General features: G+C 39.7%; 1 protein-coding gene across 1 annotated transcript in view; it reads right to left on the bottom strand.

Annotated features, from left to right (window-relative positions):
• The window catches only part of HDAC9 (histone deacetylase 9), an 835,653-nt gene that overhangs the window by 244,448 nt on the left and 572,351 nt on the right, over nucleotides 1-18,854 (bottom strand). The window contains exon 15 of the mRNA XM_037056286.1: nucleotides 6,533-6,710. Within this exon, the coding sequence (XP_036912181.1) occupies nucleotides 6,533-6,710 (178 nt within the window). The remainder of the gene's footprint in view (nucleotides 1-6,532; nucleotides 6,711-18,854) is intronic.

The following is an 18,854-nucleotide window of genomic DNA, read 5'->3' as shown; positions in this document are numbered from 1 at the left end:
ACAGAACACACTGTCCTCCCCTTGCTTATCAGAACACATAAAAATACCATACCTTAGCTTCAAACAGAATGGGAAAAAATCTCTTAAATTGAATATTATTACTCAAATTCCAATACAACCTAAAATCCATTTGAAAATGTGGCAACCTGACTCCATAACACACAGTCTTCATTGTCACTACAGCAGCTGAAAGATAATGTGCTCTTCTCCTCCATCCTGGAAATACCTTCATCCAGGATCTCTGCAGGGCCACCAGGTGGTAGCTACATCTCAGCCTCTGTTTTTTGGTCTGTTCAAGTCCTCACAGGAAGTGAACTAAACACTTCATCTTTCAACAAGTGGCTGAACTCAGATATTTTCCCTGTGGAACACTGCTTTGTTCTTTACAAAAAGGGGTTGGTGTGGCTATTATGAGTGGGATGCTGAGAAGCCACGTGGAGGGCGAAAGTTTGAATGGTGTACCTTGGCAACTATGAGAGTTTAGAACTTCTGATCAAGATGGAGGCATAGGTAGATATTCTTTGCTTCCTTGCACAAACAAAAGAAGGAAAACAACAAATTTAAAAACAAAAAACAACCAGAACTGCCAGAAAATTGAATGGTATGGAAGTCCAACAACCAAGGAGTTAAAAAAGAAACATTCATCCAGACCAATAGGAAGGGTGCAGACAGGCAGCTGGGGCAGAGAGGACACATGGCAAGGCGGTAGCTGGCAGACCAGGTGGTCCCACATCCAGGTGTGGATAAACCAAGAGGAACAACTGGGAAGCAAGACAGATCACACAACCCAGGGTTCCAGGGTGGGAAACTAAAGCCTCAAAACCTCTGGCTATAAAAACCTTTGGTGTTTGTGGTGGTGGGAGAAATTGCCAGTCTCATAGAAAGTTTGTTGAAGAGGTGCCCAGGGTCCTAAAACATGCAGAAGTCCACCTACCCAGGAATAATCACCAAAAGGGCTCCATTTGCTTGTGGGTAGCAGGGGAAGCAACTGAAAGTGGGGTAAGAGTTAAGCAAGTGGCGTGTTCCCTCTCTGACCACTCCCCCACATATAGTGCCACAATACAGTAAGTGGTTTGCCCTACCCTGGTGAATACTTAAGGCTCAGCCCCTTACAACATAATAGGTGCACTGAGACAAAGAAGTTTGGCCAAAATGAATGAACAGATCAAAAGTCCAAAAATAAACTAAGCAAAGAGGAGCTAGCCAATCTATTAGATGCAGAGTTGAAAACACTGGTAATTAGGATGCTCACAGAAATGATTGAGTACAGATGCAAAATATTGGAAGAAGTGAAGGCTATGCAAAGTGAAATAAAAAATATATATATACACAGGAAACCAACAGTGAAAGGAAGGAAATTGGGATTCAGATCAATGATTTGAAGAAGAAGGAAGAAAAAACATTCAACCAGAGCAAAATGAAGAAACAATAATTTAGAAAAATGAGGAGAGGCTTAGGAACCTCTGGGACAATTTTAAACATTCCAACACCCAAATCATAGGGGTGCCCAAAGGAGAAAAGGAAGAATAAGAAATTGAAAACTTATTTGAAAAAATAATGAAGGAAAAAATTCCCCAATCTGATGAAGGAAATAGACTTCCAGGAAGTCCAGGAAGCCCAGAGCATCCCAAAGAAATTGGAACAAAGGAGAAACACACCAAAATACATCATAATTAAATTACCCAAGATTAAAGATAAGGAGAGAATCTTAAAATCGGCAAGAGAAAAAGAGACAGTTATCTACAAAGGGGTTACCATTAGACTATCAGCTGATTTCTCAAAAGAAACCTTGAAGGTATGAAGGGACTGAAAAGTAGTACTCAAAGTCAAGAAGGCATGGACCTGCATCCAAGATTACTCTTCCCAGCAAAACTATCATTTAGAATGGAAGGAAAGATAAAATGTCTCACAATAAGGTAAAGTTAAAGGAGTTCATCATCACCCAGCCCTTATTATATGAAATGTTAAAGGAACTTATCTATGAAAAAAAAGATCAAAACTATGAACAGTAAAATGACAACAAACACAACTATCAACAACTAAACCTAAAAAAACAGAAACAAACTAAGCAAACAACTAGAAGAGAAGCAGAATCACAGAAATGGAGATCACATGGAGGGTTATCAATGGGAAGGGAAGAGAGGAGGTTGGGGGAAAAGGTACAGGGAATAAGAAGCATAATTGATAGGCACAAAATAGACAGGGGAAGGTTAAGAACAGTATAGGAAATGGAGAAACCAAAGAACTCATATTACAACCCATGGACTCTCCCCTTGAGAGAGTAGTCGTGCCTGTTCCCTTTTTCCACACAGGAGTGTTGTTGCCTGTGAATTGATTCTCGTCGTCAACCACAACAGGCAGACTCTGCTGGACAGGGTCTACAACAAGTGTTAAATAATTTTTAGTTGTATCAAAAAGCATAGCTCTTCCAGTACAGATTTAAGCAAATGCCTTTGCACCACTTTCTCTTCCTTACTTTTTAGTGTAACAAGTATTGACCGTGTGAGATTGCATCAATTTCTTCTGATAAAAATCTTAAATATTCCCAATGAACATGACTGAATGTCACTTTTGATTTTTTAAGTGTATGTACAACAAGTAGATATTAAAGAGTCAAAAGAAAGGAGCTTAATGCTGAAAAACATTTGTTTTCAAAAGTACTACAAATGAAAGCCTTAAGCGTTCATCTCTTAAATTAAGATCATTAGAAACGCTGAAATAAATTTTGAAATTATGTGGATTATAAGAGTCTGGAGACCATAGGGGAAACCATGAGTTTGGATTAAAGCCAAAAAGTATGTGAAGGAGTAGAGTGAAAACTGTGCATTTCATTTTCTTTGGATTTGGAAAAGTACAAAATAAAAGTTTTTTATATATGTATAAGATGTATAAATATATATTTTATATACATTATATATATTTGGAAAAGTACCAAGTAAAAGTTTATATATAAACATATAATATATAAACATATATATTTATATTAAAATATATAAACATATAATTTATATATACTCTGTCCAGAAAAAGTTCAGCCATTATTACTATAACAAGAATGGTCTGCATGACATCCATGTAACCTGGCAGCCAAGGAGAGTGGACTGGAATGTGCATGTGTGAACAATGATGACTTCACTGTACTAGTCAGTGGGGGTGGTAGACACCATTGAGTGAGCATGTGTACTGTGTAGCTATGTCTGAGAAGAGCAGCAAATCTGCATCAAATTTTGTGTTAAGCTTTAACATTACTCCACAGAGTCTTCTATTTGGATGATTCAGAAGGCTGCAGCTATGGGCAACTGTGATAGGCAGTTTCATCACAACAACATGCCCACTCATGCATCATGTCTTATGCCAAGATTTTTGGTGGAACATCAAATCACTCAGGTGACTCAGACCCCCTACAGCCCAGATTTGGCACCATGAGACTTCTGGCTTTTCCCAAAACTAAAATCACCTTGGAAAGGAAAGAGATTTCAGACCATCAGTGAGATTCAGAAAAATAAGATGGGGCAGCTGATGGTGACTGGGAGAACTGTGTGAGGCCCCAAAGTGCCTACTTTGAAGGAGACTGAGTTGTCGTTGTCCTGTGTACAATGCTTCTTGTATCTTGTATCCTCCTCAATAAATGTCTTTATTTTTCATAGTACATGGCTAAATGCCTTCTGGGAAGACAGGTATATATATTTATGGATATACAAATTATATACTTCGTAGTTTGTTTGTGTATTTATTTATTTATTTGTTCATTTATTTATTTACATCCTCACCCGAGGGCGTTTTCATTTGCTTTCAGAGAACGAGAGAGGAAGGGAGAGACGGAAACACTGATGTGAGAGCAGCATCAGTTGGCTGCCTTCGTATGCACCCGGGCTGGGTATCTGCTTGGGGGTCCAGGTATAATACACATCTGGACCGGGGGTTGCATGTGGCCAAGCCCAAATCAGGATGAACCCACTACCTAGGAATGTGCCCCCACCAGGAATCGAACCCGCGATCCTTCAGTTACAGAAACACACTCCAACCACTGCTCCACAGCAGCCAGGGCTGAATGATTTTTTATTAAAAGTTATTGAGCATTTTCACTTTTAGAATTCAAGTGTTAGTATACAACATTTTTAAGGTCAAATAAGACAATAGGCAATTTTTTTTCTACTACATTATATAACTTTGAAATCAGTTATTCTCTAACCAGAGCAATAGGTAAAAAGCAACTTTTATTTTCAGAGTTTTGGGATTTGAACTAGTAAATTCATAAGTGTTTATCATTATACCTATATGTTATATATGTGCTAAACAAATTAGTCATTGATTCAACTAGAACTTATTGCATGCCTACTAAGCACATAATCCTGTGTTTTTAAAGTATAAATTTATAAAGTTTCTTATTAAGCAAGAAATAGGCCTCATCAAGTTATTTCTCTGCTTCTGTTTGGAGTATAAACTCTGATAAATACTAGGATGCTGACATTAAGAAACAGAGACTAATGACCTGAAATGATCAGTCCTTACACTGAATGATTAGGTTATGTTTATGTCATGGTTATATTACTAGTACACCCTTTCACCTGAATCCTCTAAGGCACAGGTGGCAAACACAAGGCCCACATTGGCCGAATCCGGCCCTCTACCTTGTTTTATCTGGCCTGGCATCTTGTTTCTACCCAGTGGCAGCACTGACCTCCTTGCCCCTCATTAAGGAGTTGTTACATTTATACAGTCTCAAAATGACATTTGGCCCTTTGAAGGCAACCATGAGGCTGATGTGGCCTCCAGTGAAAATGAGTTTGACACCCCTGCTAAGGTCTAAAGCCTGTCCATTTGGCAATGCTGTTTTCTCAAACTCCTAGGATCATTCTAATATTCAGAGATCTTTCTCCATCCATACTGAAGGAACATATAAAAAATAAGGAGACCAAAGCATCAGAAGCCATTACTCTTAACTGAGAAAAGAAACCCTATCATCAGAATTATAACAGTGGACAGCAGCATACAATGAGTACATGGGAATGACACTACAAAAATGTATAGTTCAGTTCACTTTTAAAACAAGGAAATTATTTTGAGTGAATGGAATTGGCATTAGGATAGGATGGTTAAGACTCTGTGTTCTCTAAAAGGCTAAATAAAAACCACTTTCAGGAAAAGAAATGAGAAGAACCAGTATTTAATTCTTAAAGACCATGCTCAAAAGTGTTCCTACAGAAAGCATTCCTCTACATCATATATTTGGCTTTGAACAAAAACTCTCTGAATGATTAGAACCCGGTACAGGAATAGAACCCGGCGTGACTGATCCAAGTGGCTGCCACTCACACTGCGTTGCAGTCTTGGTCCATTTGGGATGCTGGGGCAGGTCCGCTGTGCTCCAAGAAATAAAGGAATCAGGGGCAGTGGCTAATGTGGTAAAAAAAAAATATCCAAATATACCCAGCCTGTGCTCTTACTATGGAATGCTGGCTTGTGGTCTAGCACATTATTAAAAGTAGCTCCTACATGTACTTTTAACGATGTCTGTCAAAGTTAAATAACTCACCCATTTCATTCACTGATTTTCAAATAAAAGATGATATCAAGACTTGGGAATTTGATTTCAGAAAAAAAGTACATTAACTTTTCCAAGCACAAAGGGGTTGCGTGAGGTCACAGAAGCGTTAAAAAGAAACTTTGAATCCTGAAAAAGGCTTCAAAAATAAATCAGATAACCTCTGAGAGCCTCTAGGGGAAGGTACATATGAATTCTCCTCTGGCTGCATCCACGTCATCAGTCCCTCCAGGCTGCACTATCTTATTCGATCAGCCACAGTTGAGAGCCTGGAAAAAAATGGGGTCTGACAAATAGAAAGGAACACAGTACAGTTCCTCTGTTGAGGGAATGGCACCGCTTTGTGTGTGTGTGCTCCAGATTTGACCTTCCTCTGACATCGGAGTTATCTGGTTTGTTTTCCTGTGTAGCTAGATTCTGAAATATCAAACACAGCTGTAGGCAAAGGAATAGGTTGGTTAAATAGCCCACCCAGAGGTGTGATAATAAACGGAAACAGAACTAGCTATGTAGAATTAAGTTCAGTTTGCTTGGCATTGTGTGTTGTGAGTCATTTGTATGTATAGTTCAAACAATTTAAAAAAAAAACAACCAAGAAACACAAACGGGGGAGGGACACTCTTTAGACTCAAATGTAGCTGAGCATCATAAATTTCCTAGTGGCCAGAACTACTAGCGGGAAGAGATTGAGGAACACTGCTAAAAATATGTTGTAGGGATTTTTGTTTCCAAAAGGGACCATGCACCTGTTGATGCGTTTTCCAGGCCCCCGAATGATAATAATTTATGAGGCTATTAATACTAAGCCCAAGATTTATCAGATGTGCTATTTGTCTTGTGGCCAATATAACCTCATAAAATGTAGGTTGCATTGGGTTAAAATTGAGCGTTCTGCTATTGGAGTTATTCGGAGCATTTAAATCGGTTAATCCTACAAGAACGGTGCATTTAGCGTGCCTATTAGGGAGGGCCTTTAGGGATTCCTACCAGTTGCAGAGCCAGGCTGAAGGGGGCGGTCCATTGCTGGGTGAGGTAAAACGGAGGCAGCAGGGGAGGAATGAGTCCTGGAGACGAGATGATGTTTCTCTGATCCATCCACGCCAACCACAGCCAGCTGAGCTTGGCGCACGGAGAGCGCATGTGCGTGCTGGGGGTCCAGGAAGGGCTGTTGCCAAGAAAAAAAGCACAGTAGAAAGAAATGTGAGACAAGCATTGAGGGAGACACTGAGAGCGACATGTCAACAAATTAAGTTCATCAGGTCAGCGACATAATAAACGGTGTGAAGGTAAAAGAAAAAAAAAATAGAGAAAGGGAGAGGAAAAAACAAGATCCAGTCAATAAATCTATTCAACAGATGTTTTCACACTGACAGCCAGGGCCTGTCTGCCTGGCTAAGGAGGAGTGATGGCAGGAGGCCTGTCAGTTTGAACTGATTGAAAGAAACAGACCTTTAACCCCAGGAGAAGCACCAACTTCGACTCATTTCCGACCTTGATACCAATGTTTTAAATACAGCCCCAGAGTTGTGGCAATGCAAAGTCAGAGAACACGTCGACCCTTTTCTAACTGCCAACAAACTGGATTTTAAAAATTCTACCTTCATTTTATTTCAGTGATATTGCTAATAAAATCTATGAGATCCTAAAAATTACCAAATAAGCTCTATTTTGAAGCCTTTCAGTCTTCTTATAATGATACATGGCAATGGAATTTTTATAGGTTGTGTGGTGTAATCTCAATGCTACAAAAATCATTAGTTTCTTCTCTAGAGTATTAAATATAATCTCAGTGATTTAAGAATGCTATCATTTTTCATGCTTCTCAAGTTATCAAGTCAAAGAACCAGAGTTTGGGAGCCTCTGGAAGATTCACTTAGTCTATTCCTCTGTCTCTAGAAAAAGCAAGTCACTAAAACACAGATAAGCAACTAATTTAACTATAAATACTGCACAGTGAATATTTCCTTTCTAGTGGATAAGGAAACCGATACTCCAAAAGTCTAACAAAGTCTTTTAAATGAAAGTCTAATTCCTATAACTTAAAAACTACATGCCTTCCTGCTTTGATCTACCTGGCTGGCATTTACTTTTTCAAGACCCGATGCAAACATCGCCTCTCCTTAGTGAGGCCTTGCTTTACACTTTCTGTTAGGTGAGGTGTTCCCCTACCACCCACCACAGCCACGCTGTGCTATACTCACCCTGCATTCCTAGCACCAGGCTCAGGATGTCCTAAGGGTACCAGTTACTAAGTGGGAATGCTAACACATCTACATACAACACAACTGTACTCAGGGCATATTGTCTGGTTTTATATCATTGTACAGTCCTCCATATATGACTTAATGCTACATATAAACATGAGTTATGACTATAAATATTATTTAGTTATAAATCATAGGCAGAGATTTTCCAACTTAGAACACTATTAAGAATCATTTAAAAGTAACATTAAAACAGGTTACGATGAATGTATATGTTGTTACTTCTGTTTTCAGGTGCAGAATAACTGAACCATCAGTCATTTGGAAGGCATCTGTCACATGCTTAGGCTTTGGGCATTGGGTTCAACGATAAGGATGCTTGGTCAAGATCTAGCTGTAGCCCTGACCAGTGTGGCCCAGTTTGTTGAGTGTTGCTCTGCAAAGCAAAAGGTTGGCAGTTTGATTCTCTATCAGGGCACAGGCCTGGGTTGTGGACCCACTCCCTGGTTGGGCTACGTGCGAGAGGCAACCTATCAATTTTTCTCTTCCTCTCTTTCTCCCTCCTTTCCCCTCTCTCTAAAAAAAATAAATAAATAAATAAATGAATATAAAATAAATAAAAAGATCTAGTTCTAGTTAAAATAGTTTTGATATTTTTATAAGTGTCTAAATCTATTTTTCTTGATTACCTCTATAGTTAATGCCCTGAGGATATGTGAGGTCTTTCCAGAAAGTATCTAGCTATGTAATATGAAAAGTAGAGATATTTATTGAAGAGGATACAAAATACAAGAAGTATTGTACATAGAACAATGACACCTCAGTCCTCTTCAAAGTTAGGCACCTTGGGACCTCATACAGTTCTCCCAACCAATATCAGATGTCCCATCACATTTTTCTGAATCTCATCCATGGTCTGAAATCTCTTTCCTTTCAAAGGTGATTTTAGTTTTGGGAAAAGCTAGAAGTCACAGGGCACCAAATCTCGGGTTATAGTGGTGGGGAATGAGCTGGATGATTTGACGTTCTGCCACAAATCTCTGCACAAGATGAGATGCACGAGCGGGCACAGTGTCATGATGGGGCTGCCAATCACAATTTCCCTTGCTGTGGCCTTCTGAGTCACCCATATAGTTTCTGCAGGGGAATGTTCAAGCTTAATGGAAAATGTGATGCAGATTTATTGCTCTTCTCACTCAGACATTTTGGGTGTGAAGCCACACAGTACACATGCTCACTCAATGGTGTCTACTGCCCTCACTGACTAGTACAATGAAGTCGTCACTGTTCACACATGCACATTCCAGTCCACTCTCCGTGGCTGATAGGTTATATCAATGTCATGCAAACTGTTCTCTTTATATTAACAATGATTGGACTTTTTCCAGACAGACTTCATATCAGTAAGATTGACATAGTACCTTCTTACATGGATCTTATAATCAGAGGGAATGCAAGACTTTGTGGGTTTTCTTCCAGGAAAAGGCAGCTTCTGTGAGTATGATCTAAAACTCTTGGGTAAATATATACCAGAATGATTACAACACCCATCCCTCTGTCTCTTGCTACTGTAATCTCCTTTATAACCCCCATTAAAACAAATGCAAAAACTCCCTAATTAATCACCCTACTCTTAAAAACAACCCATCCTATTCTTTCCTGTAAGAATTCTCCTCCTGGAGCCCTTCTGTGACAAAAGTTGACACACAATTTCCAGAAGGTGAGCGGGAGCCTGAAGAACCTCCCCAGCCTGACGTTTGGTCTCTCGCGGACCTGAGCCCGGGCTGCCTCTGCAGCCTTAGATGTGTTCCTTGTCTACACTCCAGCCCAAGCGCCATCTGCTGCAGAACTAGTTTCCTCCCAGGGCTGCTTTGTGGCTTTCATGGGCCCTGGGCACCTTTGCCTTCTTGGGGCCTGCCCTCCATTAAAAAAAATAAATGAAAATTATATTTTATGCTTACAATAGCATGCATTGGATCCATTATTATGTATTATTATAATTTCCTTTTCTTCTGATCAAAAATTAAAATTCAAAATATTTTATCAGCCTTTGAAAGTATTACGGGCTATGGGCACAGTGCTTACCGTGCCTGGTGGTGACGTTGGCCCCCGGTCACTCGTGCTCCCACCCATCTATCTTTTCGGCACCACGCCCTCGACGTGTGTCTCTGAAGCTCCGCGTTCGGCACTCACACACATCCCCAAAGGTCCACCCCGAAGTTTACATAGAACCTTTTATGAGGTCCCACCTTCCATCTGTTTTCACTTCCCATTAAACTCCCATCACACTGTTTTTTCTCCCTCCTTTTCCCTGTCATCGTCTTTTCTCTATCAGACGTACTACGTGCAATAACCACTCAGGGCTGGTACTTTCTACCAGACGCTTTGTTGGTGTGCAGGGCCTTTTTTGGCTATTGTCTCTCGCAAGAAGGCAGACACTAAATATTTCCAAGTTCAATGTAATTATAAATATAATGAGTGCTGTACAGGAAAAGTGCAGAATGCCATTTAAAACACTATAAAGAAGAACCTGATAGAAAAAAGAAAGGACTCGGTGAAGAGGCTGAGGGAACTTCTATTGAAGAAAGTGATGTTTAATTTGAGATGTGACAGGAAAAACTGACTTCGTCAGGTGAGGAGAGGAGAGAAGCTCCAGGTACATTTTACACGTGTGCATGTAATTATCCTCCCATGTGTGATACTGAAAGATTTTTTAACCATGGACTGTGTCTAATATTTGTGAACTTATTCTTTTGCTGCATTTTATATCTTTTTCTTTGCTTCCTTGGAGCTATAAAATTAATTGTGCATTAAGAATAGTCAACAGATATTTGGAAATCAAAGGCCATTTTTTAGAAAGCAAAACCACGTTTTAGATATCTGGGCTACTAAGTATTTTAATCTCTTAATGAAGAGCTCAATACTATAAGAATGCCATCTAAATAACCCCAATATCTTCCTTCTTTTTAAATACTGCATATGTATTGCTTTACTTTGGCTTCGCTGGAAGACTGAGATATTGGAATAACAGTTGCTAACTGATAGGCATGATACAAATGATGCTACATTTTAGTATAGAACTTGACCATAAGGTAAGCAAAACTCTATTTATCCAACCTGAACTATTAGGAATATTACAGTGTAGATAAGAGATAAATAACTAATTATTCCATAGTCATTATGTATTCACAATATGTAAGTATCCATCAGCATCTAATGTGCCTGCAGAAGGAAACAGATCATAGACAGAAAAACGAATTAAGCATGGCTCCTAATCTGGTGGGTTGACACCCAAAATTCAAGCACTTTATACCTAGTAATTTTCATAAGGGCATGAGCTTTGCTCATTGACTCATATATTTCCACATAGTGTTTCACACATAGTAGGTGTTAATAAATATATGTTGAATAAAATAATGAATAGAAAAAAGATATATAGCCATCCTTAAGATTTCACTGTAAAGATAAAATAAACCAATAAATCATATTATAAGCAATTATAATGTAAAAGAACCAAGGAATGGCTAATGAAAAATATAAGAAAATAGATACCAGAGCAAAAAATGATCACAGGATGACAATACTTTGAAATTACCTAGTGTTGGAGCCAAGAGATAATGAGAGAAATTAGTGATTTGAGGATTATTCTTCCTTTGTACTTTTATGCAGTTTCCAAATGTTCTCCATATCACTTATATTAAAACTTTAATTAAGAGAAATGGTAAATGTTATTTAAATAAACAGTTGAATGTTTCCAGCACTTCATTAGGAAAGAATCATAATCTTTGGCCCTAAGAGCAGACATGGACCAAATATTTTTAAACCTGCTAGAAAGAGGACTACAGAAGACAGAAGGATGTATTCAGTTTCTAAGAGTTGACTGCAATGAAATGTTTTCACCAACTAAATATGGCTTTTCATGAATAGGGCAAATCTTGACACTCCAGTAAGGCACATGTTATTATTGTGCACATTAGTCACCAAAGCATCACAAAATGGTAGGCCACTTTTGTTTCTGATGGATATTACTCCTCACCAACAAAAACATTCCTCTTGAGGTTTAAAATTGAGACAATATTTCTTCAGTTGTAGCTGGAATGGACTGAATATTTTACTAAACCTTTTTTTCTACCAGAAATTTTAATGGGAGAGAATTTTGTCCATGGTTATTTTTCATACATCTAAGTACACAAGCACACGATTCTCTCTGCGTTGTCAGAAAAACAAAATGTCAAACAGGTCAGAAACTCTTATTAAAAATTGGATGGATACACAAATTAACTTTCCAGAACAAAATGTTGAATGCTGTTGGGAAATGTGTTTTCCCATGAAATGAATAAATAACACCCCCACCCTCCAAAAAAGCATTTTTGATGAAAATATTGTTTAAGTGTGCAATATTGAGCCTGTGGCTTATGCATACATTAGTCTTTCACTTTCCAGGTGATCTCATTGGGGACTTAGTTTTGATTTGCTGCTTTGTCATGCTGTTACTCAGGCAAATCCCTCAGTCTACTGAGATGTGTTCAGTGTAAGACAACCTTAGACCACATGAAGTGGCTCCATTCTCTGTCTCCTCCCCCTGACAAAAATGCAAATTCCTTTCACAGAAGAGTTACTATGCACCTATTTTATAAATTCTTCAAGGATGCCTAGTAAGACACTAATGTCACTGGAACCCAAATCCTCCTAAATTATGGGGGATAAGCATTGCCATCTATTTGGAAAGTAATTAGGAATAATTACTAATTGTTCATTGTCTTGAAGTTATTTATATGATGAACACAATGTCCTTGCATACAGTAAGATATTTATTTGATGGTCACTTATTAATGGTTATTATGAGTTCATTAAGCCCGTGGGCTGGAGAGATTTCAAGGTTCCTTTTTTTTTCCTATTTCTTTCTTTCTTTGTTTTGTTTTTTTTGTTTTGTTTTGTTTGTTTGTTTGTTTTTGGTAATAGCAGTCACTTTTGGTTTTGTTTCTGTTGGGTTTTGTTTTGCTTTCTTTTTTTGCCACTGTTTAGGAACCTATTTGATGGCCTCTGGGTTCTCACTTTGTTCCAGAGGGTCACATGTGCTTCCAGACATGTGGGTGGTTACTCATGGTGAGCTATGATCGATGTCATCATGCAATTGCAGTGAGATCAAATACAAAAGTCATCAATTATGGTGTTTAGTCTTTGAAATAGTCAGAACTATTTGAAGTAGTTTAACAAGGGATATGAGCTCAAAGTAAAAGAAAGATCATGAAAAATAATTAGAAACAATAAAATCCTATTTCTAAAGCCATTTCTTTAAAGTATACATTTCTCCTTGTTTGGAGTTATGAGCAAATTGAATTTTCTTTTTGGTTTAAAGTGCTTTGAATTTCAGAAGTCTTGCTTTCATAAAAAATTAGAATCGCAAATATGCCTAAGTTTGTCTTGTAAGATGCCAATGACCAGTGGGAACTTATGTGTTCTAAAATCTTCGTATTATTCAGGGTGGGTGTAGCAGTTTTGGTCAATTTTAGGCTTTTTAAAGCTAAACATGCATGTTAATCATTTAAAAGTGACTATTAAATAAACAGAAATAATGTGCATAACTTTCCCATAGACAAAAGATTTTGAAAGAAAAGCGAAACAAAAAGTAATCTATCTAAAAATAGAGAAAAAACACAGCATTTTTGGAAAAAGCTCAATATAATTCACAAATAAAATGCTAAAAACAAATCTCCATATATCACTAGACACAGCTGATGTGGATGTACTCAATTTACTAGTTAAAAGATGAAGACAATAAAATTGAATTTAAAAAACAGAGTCTATATTCTTTGACAGAGCAAGAATAAATTAAAAGGTTCTATGAAGACATATGAGGAAAACACTAATCTTCACTCCCCTCCAGAAAAGGAAAAGTAAAAGCCTTGCACAGCCACAGTCAAAACAGACTAAATCAACTTCAGGTGAAAAATATTAGAGACCATATATGGACACACATAAAATAAGTGACACAAAATTTCAATTAACAAAAATTGTTTTCCTAAACTTAATAACAGAGGCTCACAGTGTAAAAAGCATAAATTGGCAGAACTCTAAAGAAAAGTTGAAAAATCCACATGATAGAAGGGGGTTATAACAAATTCATAACAAAACGATGGAGATTACAGACAATTTAAATTACACAATTAGAGATATGTTGAAATTTGCAACCAATAAACATATATTCTTTTAAGCACACATGTAACAAAAAGATCCACCAATGCAATAAAGCGACATCAACAAACTTAAAAAATTAATATTCACAAATTTAAGAAAGGCAGACACATCCAGAAATGGAATTGGATGGAGAGCCCAGAAACGAACCCTTACAGTTATGGACCATCGACCCTCACCAAGGCTGCCAAGTCTTTCAACAAATGGGGCCGGGACGGCTGCAGAGCCACAGGCGTAGAACAAAGTTGTGCCCCTTCCCTACCCCCCACACAAACATCAGCAGCAAATGGATCATAGCACTAAATGTAAGAGCTAACCTATAATATTCTTAGAAGATATATAGGAGCAAACATATTTAGATACAAGACTGAAAGAAAAATTAAACAAAAATCCCCCAGATAAGTTAAGTATAATCACAGTTAAAAATTTTTGTGCTTCAATGAACGCCTTCAAGTCAATTTTAAAATAACCCATAAATTATAGAAACTATTTGCAAACCATATGTCTGGTAAGAGACTAATCAGTACCCAAAATAGGTAAAGAATCCTTTTATCTCAATAATGGAAAGAACACCCAATTTAAAAATTAACAAAGTTTCTGAATAAACATTTCTCTAAAATAGATATACCACATTGCCTGCAAGCACATGAAAAGATGGTCAACATCATTAATCATTAGAAACTTGCAAATCAAACCCACAGCAAGACACCCCTGGTGTGCAGGCTCAGTCAGTTAGCACGCCGTGGGCATGGACAAGGTCATGGTTCACTCTCAGGCTGAGCACACAGGAGAGGCAACCGATAAATTCATGAATATGTGGGACAATGAACTGATGTTTTCTCACTTTCTCTCTTTCCCTCTGATCAACAAAAAATAATTTTAAAGAACCACAGTGAAATACAACTTCACACAAACTAGAAGAGTTTATAATAAAAAAGAGAGATAAAGAATAGCAAGTGTTGGTGAAGAGGTGGAGAAGCTGGAACTTTCAGACTTGGCAGGTGAGAAGGTAAAATGGTGCAGCCACTGTAGAAAACGATTTTTGCCGTTCCTTAAAAAGCTCAACACAGAGCTACCATAGGACGTAGCAATTTCAACCACATGTATACAACCAAGAAACAAAAACTTATGTCCTACATGGCGTAGCCACACTGTTCATAATAGTCCAAAGTAGAAACAACACAAATGTCCATCAGCTGATGGATAAAGTATGATTTATCTACATAATAGTAATTTTTTGTTCTGTTTTGCCCATTCATAAGTGTACAGTCTTACTTGCTATTTTTAGGAGAAACTTAGGCACTAAAGTGTAAGCTAATAAAACACAGATACCTAAGAAGTCTAAATATCCTGTTAGCATAAATTTTAGTGAATTGAGTCTCAGTGTCTTTACATTAAAAAAACACCACAAACCTGTTTATTATGCCAAAGTTGTAAACCAACACTGAGCTGCCAGCAGTTCTCCCGCACAGCGCCCCACACCTCCCAAAAACTGGGTGCCCCCTCCCCCTCCCCCAGCTGGTGGATAAATGCGTTCTATGGAAAAGTAGAACAGACCTGACAAAAATGAGAATGGTAAGTCTTAGATGCTGGAGAACTTGCTTAATCAGGTTACTAGCGAAGGAAAAAAAGGCACAGGCAGAAGCTTCCAGAAGCAAATGCAACTAGATCTGAGCCTCTGACCTACCTGTGGGCAGTCCATGTGGTTAGTGTGCACAGCGCCCCAGAAGCTGGAGGTCAGGAAGCAGAGAGCTGCAGGTCCCGGGCAGGTCCCTCAGACCTTGACAGGGTCCCAAACCTGCTAAGGCAGGTCCATCCTCACAGCACACTGACCAAAGGTTTGAAGGGAATCCTAATTGCCCCATTGTCGAGTCAGGTGAGCAGGGTGAGTACGAAGTCTCAAGCCTTCCGGAAATACAACTGAGAACTGCAGAGCTACACAACGTGAAAGAGTGGTCAGAAAGAAGGAGACATTTGTGATGTCCTGGGAACATCCTGTTTCCAACATGACCCGATGTTTGGGCTCCAGAAGCCAGGTGGATGGGCCTCCCGAGGCGACCTCCTTCCTGGACCCCACAAGCTGGCTTCCACCACCCTTTCCATAACTTCACAGATGAGTCCATTTTAGGCAATTTCAGAAAAGTATAAACATTGGGTAGCCCATCCACACTGGAAGGGCTGCAAAGCCCTGTTGCCTGCGAATGAAAGCAAACTGAGAAGTCCATTCCAAGCCCAGGGAAGGCCAGGGAGCCTGGCTCTGAAAGAGGAGGACTGGGAACAGAGGCCCTGGAAGTAGTGAGCATGTGGAGGGCACTGAGGCAGCAGGAAGCCGCAGAACGTTCACACCTGGAGGCCATGGGTTCCTGATCAATGGGCCAGGGCCTAGTGCACCAGCAGCACCCAGCTGACACCTGCCGCCCCACCCCCCACCCAGGGCCATGGTGCTGCAGCCACTTTCCACCAGTGAGGCCAGGTCTTCATTACAGGCTGTTTACGTAGTACCAGGAATACTGCTGCCCTTTGATAATTTCCAGTGTTTAAAGGGGAGGGTCTAAAGCAGGTGTTTCGGGCAAGCAGCACATGCAAAACCTGAGCAGAGACCCCACGGGGATGCCCACTGGCCAGCAGCCTCCTCCGTGTGGGAACGCGGAGCTTCCACAACGGCTCCCCTCTCTCACCACACCCATCTCAGAGGGGGGAAAAAGGATGCACACCCAGCTCTCTAGAGAAATGGACAAAGCAGGTTTCTTCCCCGGGCCAAGTTTCCTGACCATAGCAATGTGTTGCATCTTGGGAAAAGGTGAACTGTTTCTTCAGCTGTCAGCACTGTCCTCACATCCTGGAACTGCATCCTTGCAAAATGTTGGTGTTCTCACCGGGCTTACCGGTCGTGTGCTCCAGAAAGTCGTGCAGCTTCTTGGAGGTCACGCAGAAGAACTCGGCCTGGCCTTCAACCCCTAGTTGTAGGAGGAGCCAATGCCGACCACCTGATCAAACTTCCGACCCTGATGGATGCCATTTGCTGTCTCGTTCTTGAATTTTGTTCTAATTTTCTTAGTGAGGCTATACAGTAAAAGTCTGCCTCCTCAAGCGCCCCTTCCTCTGCAAGGTCTTTGTTGACAGCTTTTTGAGACTCAGCACTGGCCCCGCAATAGGTGGGATCCCTGTTTATTAAAGTGGCATGTGTTGCATCCTTGTTTGAGCCCAGGTGCAGGTCCACTGAGCACAACTGGTACAGGAAGAATTTGCGGTCCAGGTACAGAGTGTGCCCCTTGGGGAGGAGCACAGTGCCGAAGTGCCTGCAGGGTACACTGAGCTCGATCTGTGTGGGAAAGCTGCCAGGGCACTGGGGTTGGCCTGGAGGCCATCTCCAGCTCCACCCAGCGGCACATGTAGGAACTGCAGACACTGCTCACAGTTACTCAGCCATGATCCCAGCAAACCCCAGGGCCCACAGAGAACAGGTTGGTGGCTGGGATGGGGCGGGTACAAAATGGATGAAGGTGCTCAAAAGATACAGATTTCCAGTTATAGAATAAATAAGTCCTGGGGTGCAATGTAGCATGGTGACCACAGTTAATAATAGTGTCTTGTACACTGGAAAGAAAAAAGGTAATAAAGCAGTGAAGCGCGCTGCAGCATGGATGAACCCTGGAATACGTTATGCTGAGTGAAAGGCGACAGTCGCAAAAGAGCAATATTACACAATTCCATTTACATGGAATGTCCAGAATAGGCTAATTTATGGAGACAGAAAATGCATTAGTGGTTCCCTAGAGCCGAGGCTGGGGCGGTGGGGAATTATTGCTGATGTATGCAGAATTTCTTTTGGTGGGGGATGAAAATATTCTAAAATTGGCTGTGTTGACCGTTTCACAACTGAGTGACTATACTGCAAACCATTGAACTGAATGCCGAAATGAGTCAACTGTACAGTGTGTGATTTCTCAATGAAGTTGTTAAAAATTATACTTTTTCCATCACAGTGCAAAAGGTTTCTTAAGATAAAATTAATTTTAAAATAATGTTTATTTCACTTTTGTCTCGCCTTTGTTAATTTCTATTTTTGAGCATGTTTTATAACATAATACACGGATAACAGTGTATTGCATGTTATAACAAGTATAATTTTATCATTTTAAATATATATTTTATATCTGTTTATCTACATGATGATTATATACATAAGTACATGCTAAAATATGTTTATTGCTTGTGATTCAAAAACTGTAGATCAAACGGATTATTGCTTGGTCATACAATGAATGAAATCTTACGTTTGGAACAACGTAGGTAGACCTGGAGCCCAGGTGGCAAACACAAGGCCCTGAGGGCCACACCAGGACCTCCACCTTGTTTTATCTCTGGCCTGGCACCTTGTTTCTACCCAGTGGCAATGCTGAGCTCCTTGCCCCTAGTTAAGGAGGAGTTACATTTCTATAGTCTGAAAATGACATTTGGCCCTTTGAAGGCAACTGTGAGGCTGACATGACCCCTGGTGAAAATGAGTTTGCCACCCCTGACTTAAAGGGTATTAATTATGCCAAGTAAAATAAGTCAGATAAAGACAATTACCACAAGATTTAACTTATATGTGGTATCTAAAAACAAATTAAATGAATGCACACAACAGAAACAGACTCATCGATACAGAGAACAGAGTGCTGGTTGCCAGAGGGAAGGCGTGTTAGGGCACTGGGTGAAAAAGGTGAAGGGATTAAGAAGACAAATCGGTAGGAACAAAATCGACACAGGGATGTAAGGTACAGGATAGGGAATATAATCAACAACATTGCTACACCCAGGCGGATACTGAAATTATCAGGGGAACACTGTCTAAAGTGTGTGAATGTCTAAGCAGTATGCTGTACTCCTGGAACTTATACAAAATAACATTGGCTATAAACTGT

The sequence above is a fragment of the Sturnira hondurensis genome, unplaced genomic scaffold, assembly GCF_014824575.4.
Source record: "Sturnira hondurensis isolate 20B ecotype Veracruz unplaced genomic scaffold, ASM1482457v3 Scaffold0008897, whole genome shotgun sequence".
In the NCBI taxonomy this organism is placed as follows: domain Eukaryota; kingdom Metazoa; phylum Chordata; class Mammalia; order Chiroptera; family Phyllostomidae; genus Sturnira; species Sturnira hondurensis.
Note: the sequence above shows the minus strand (reverse complement) of the source record. Positions and strands in the feature narration are given on the sequence as shown.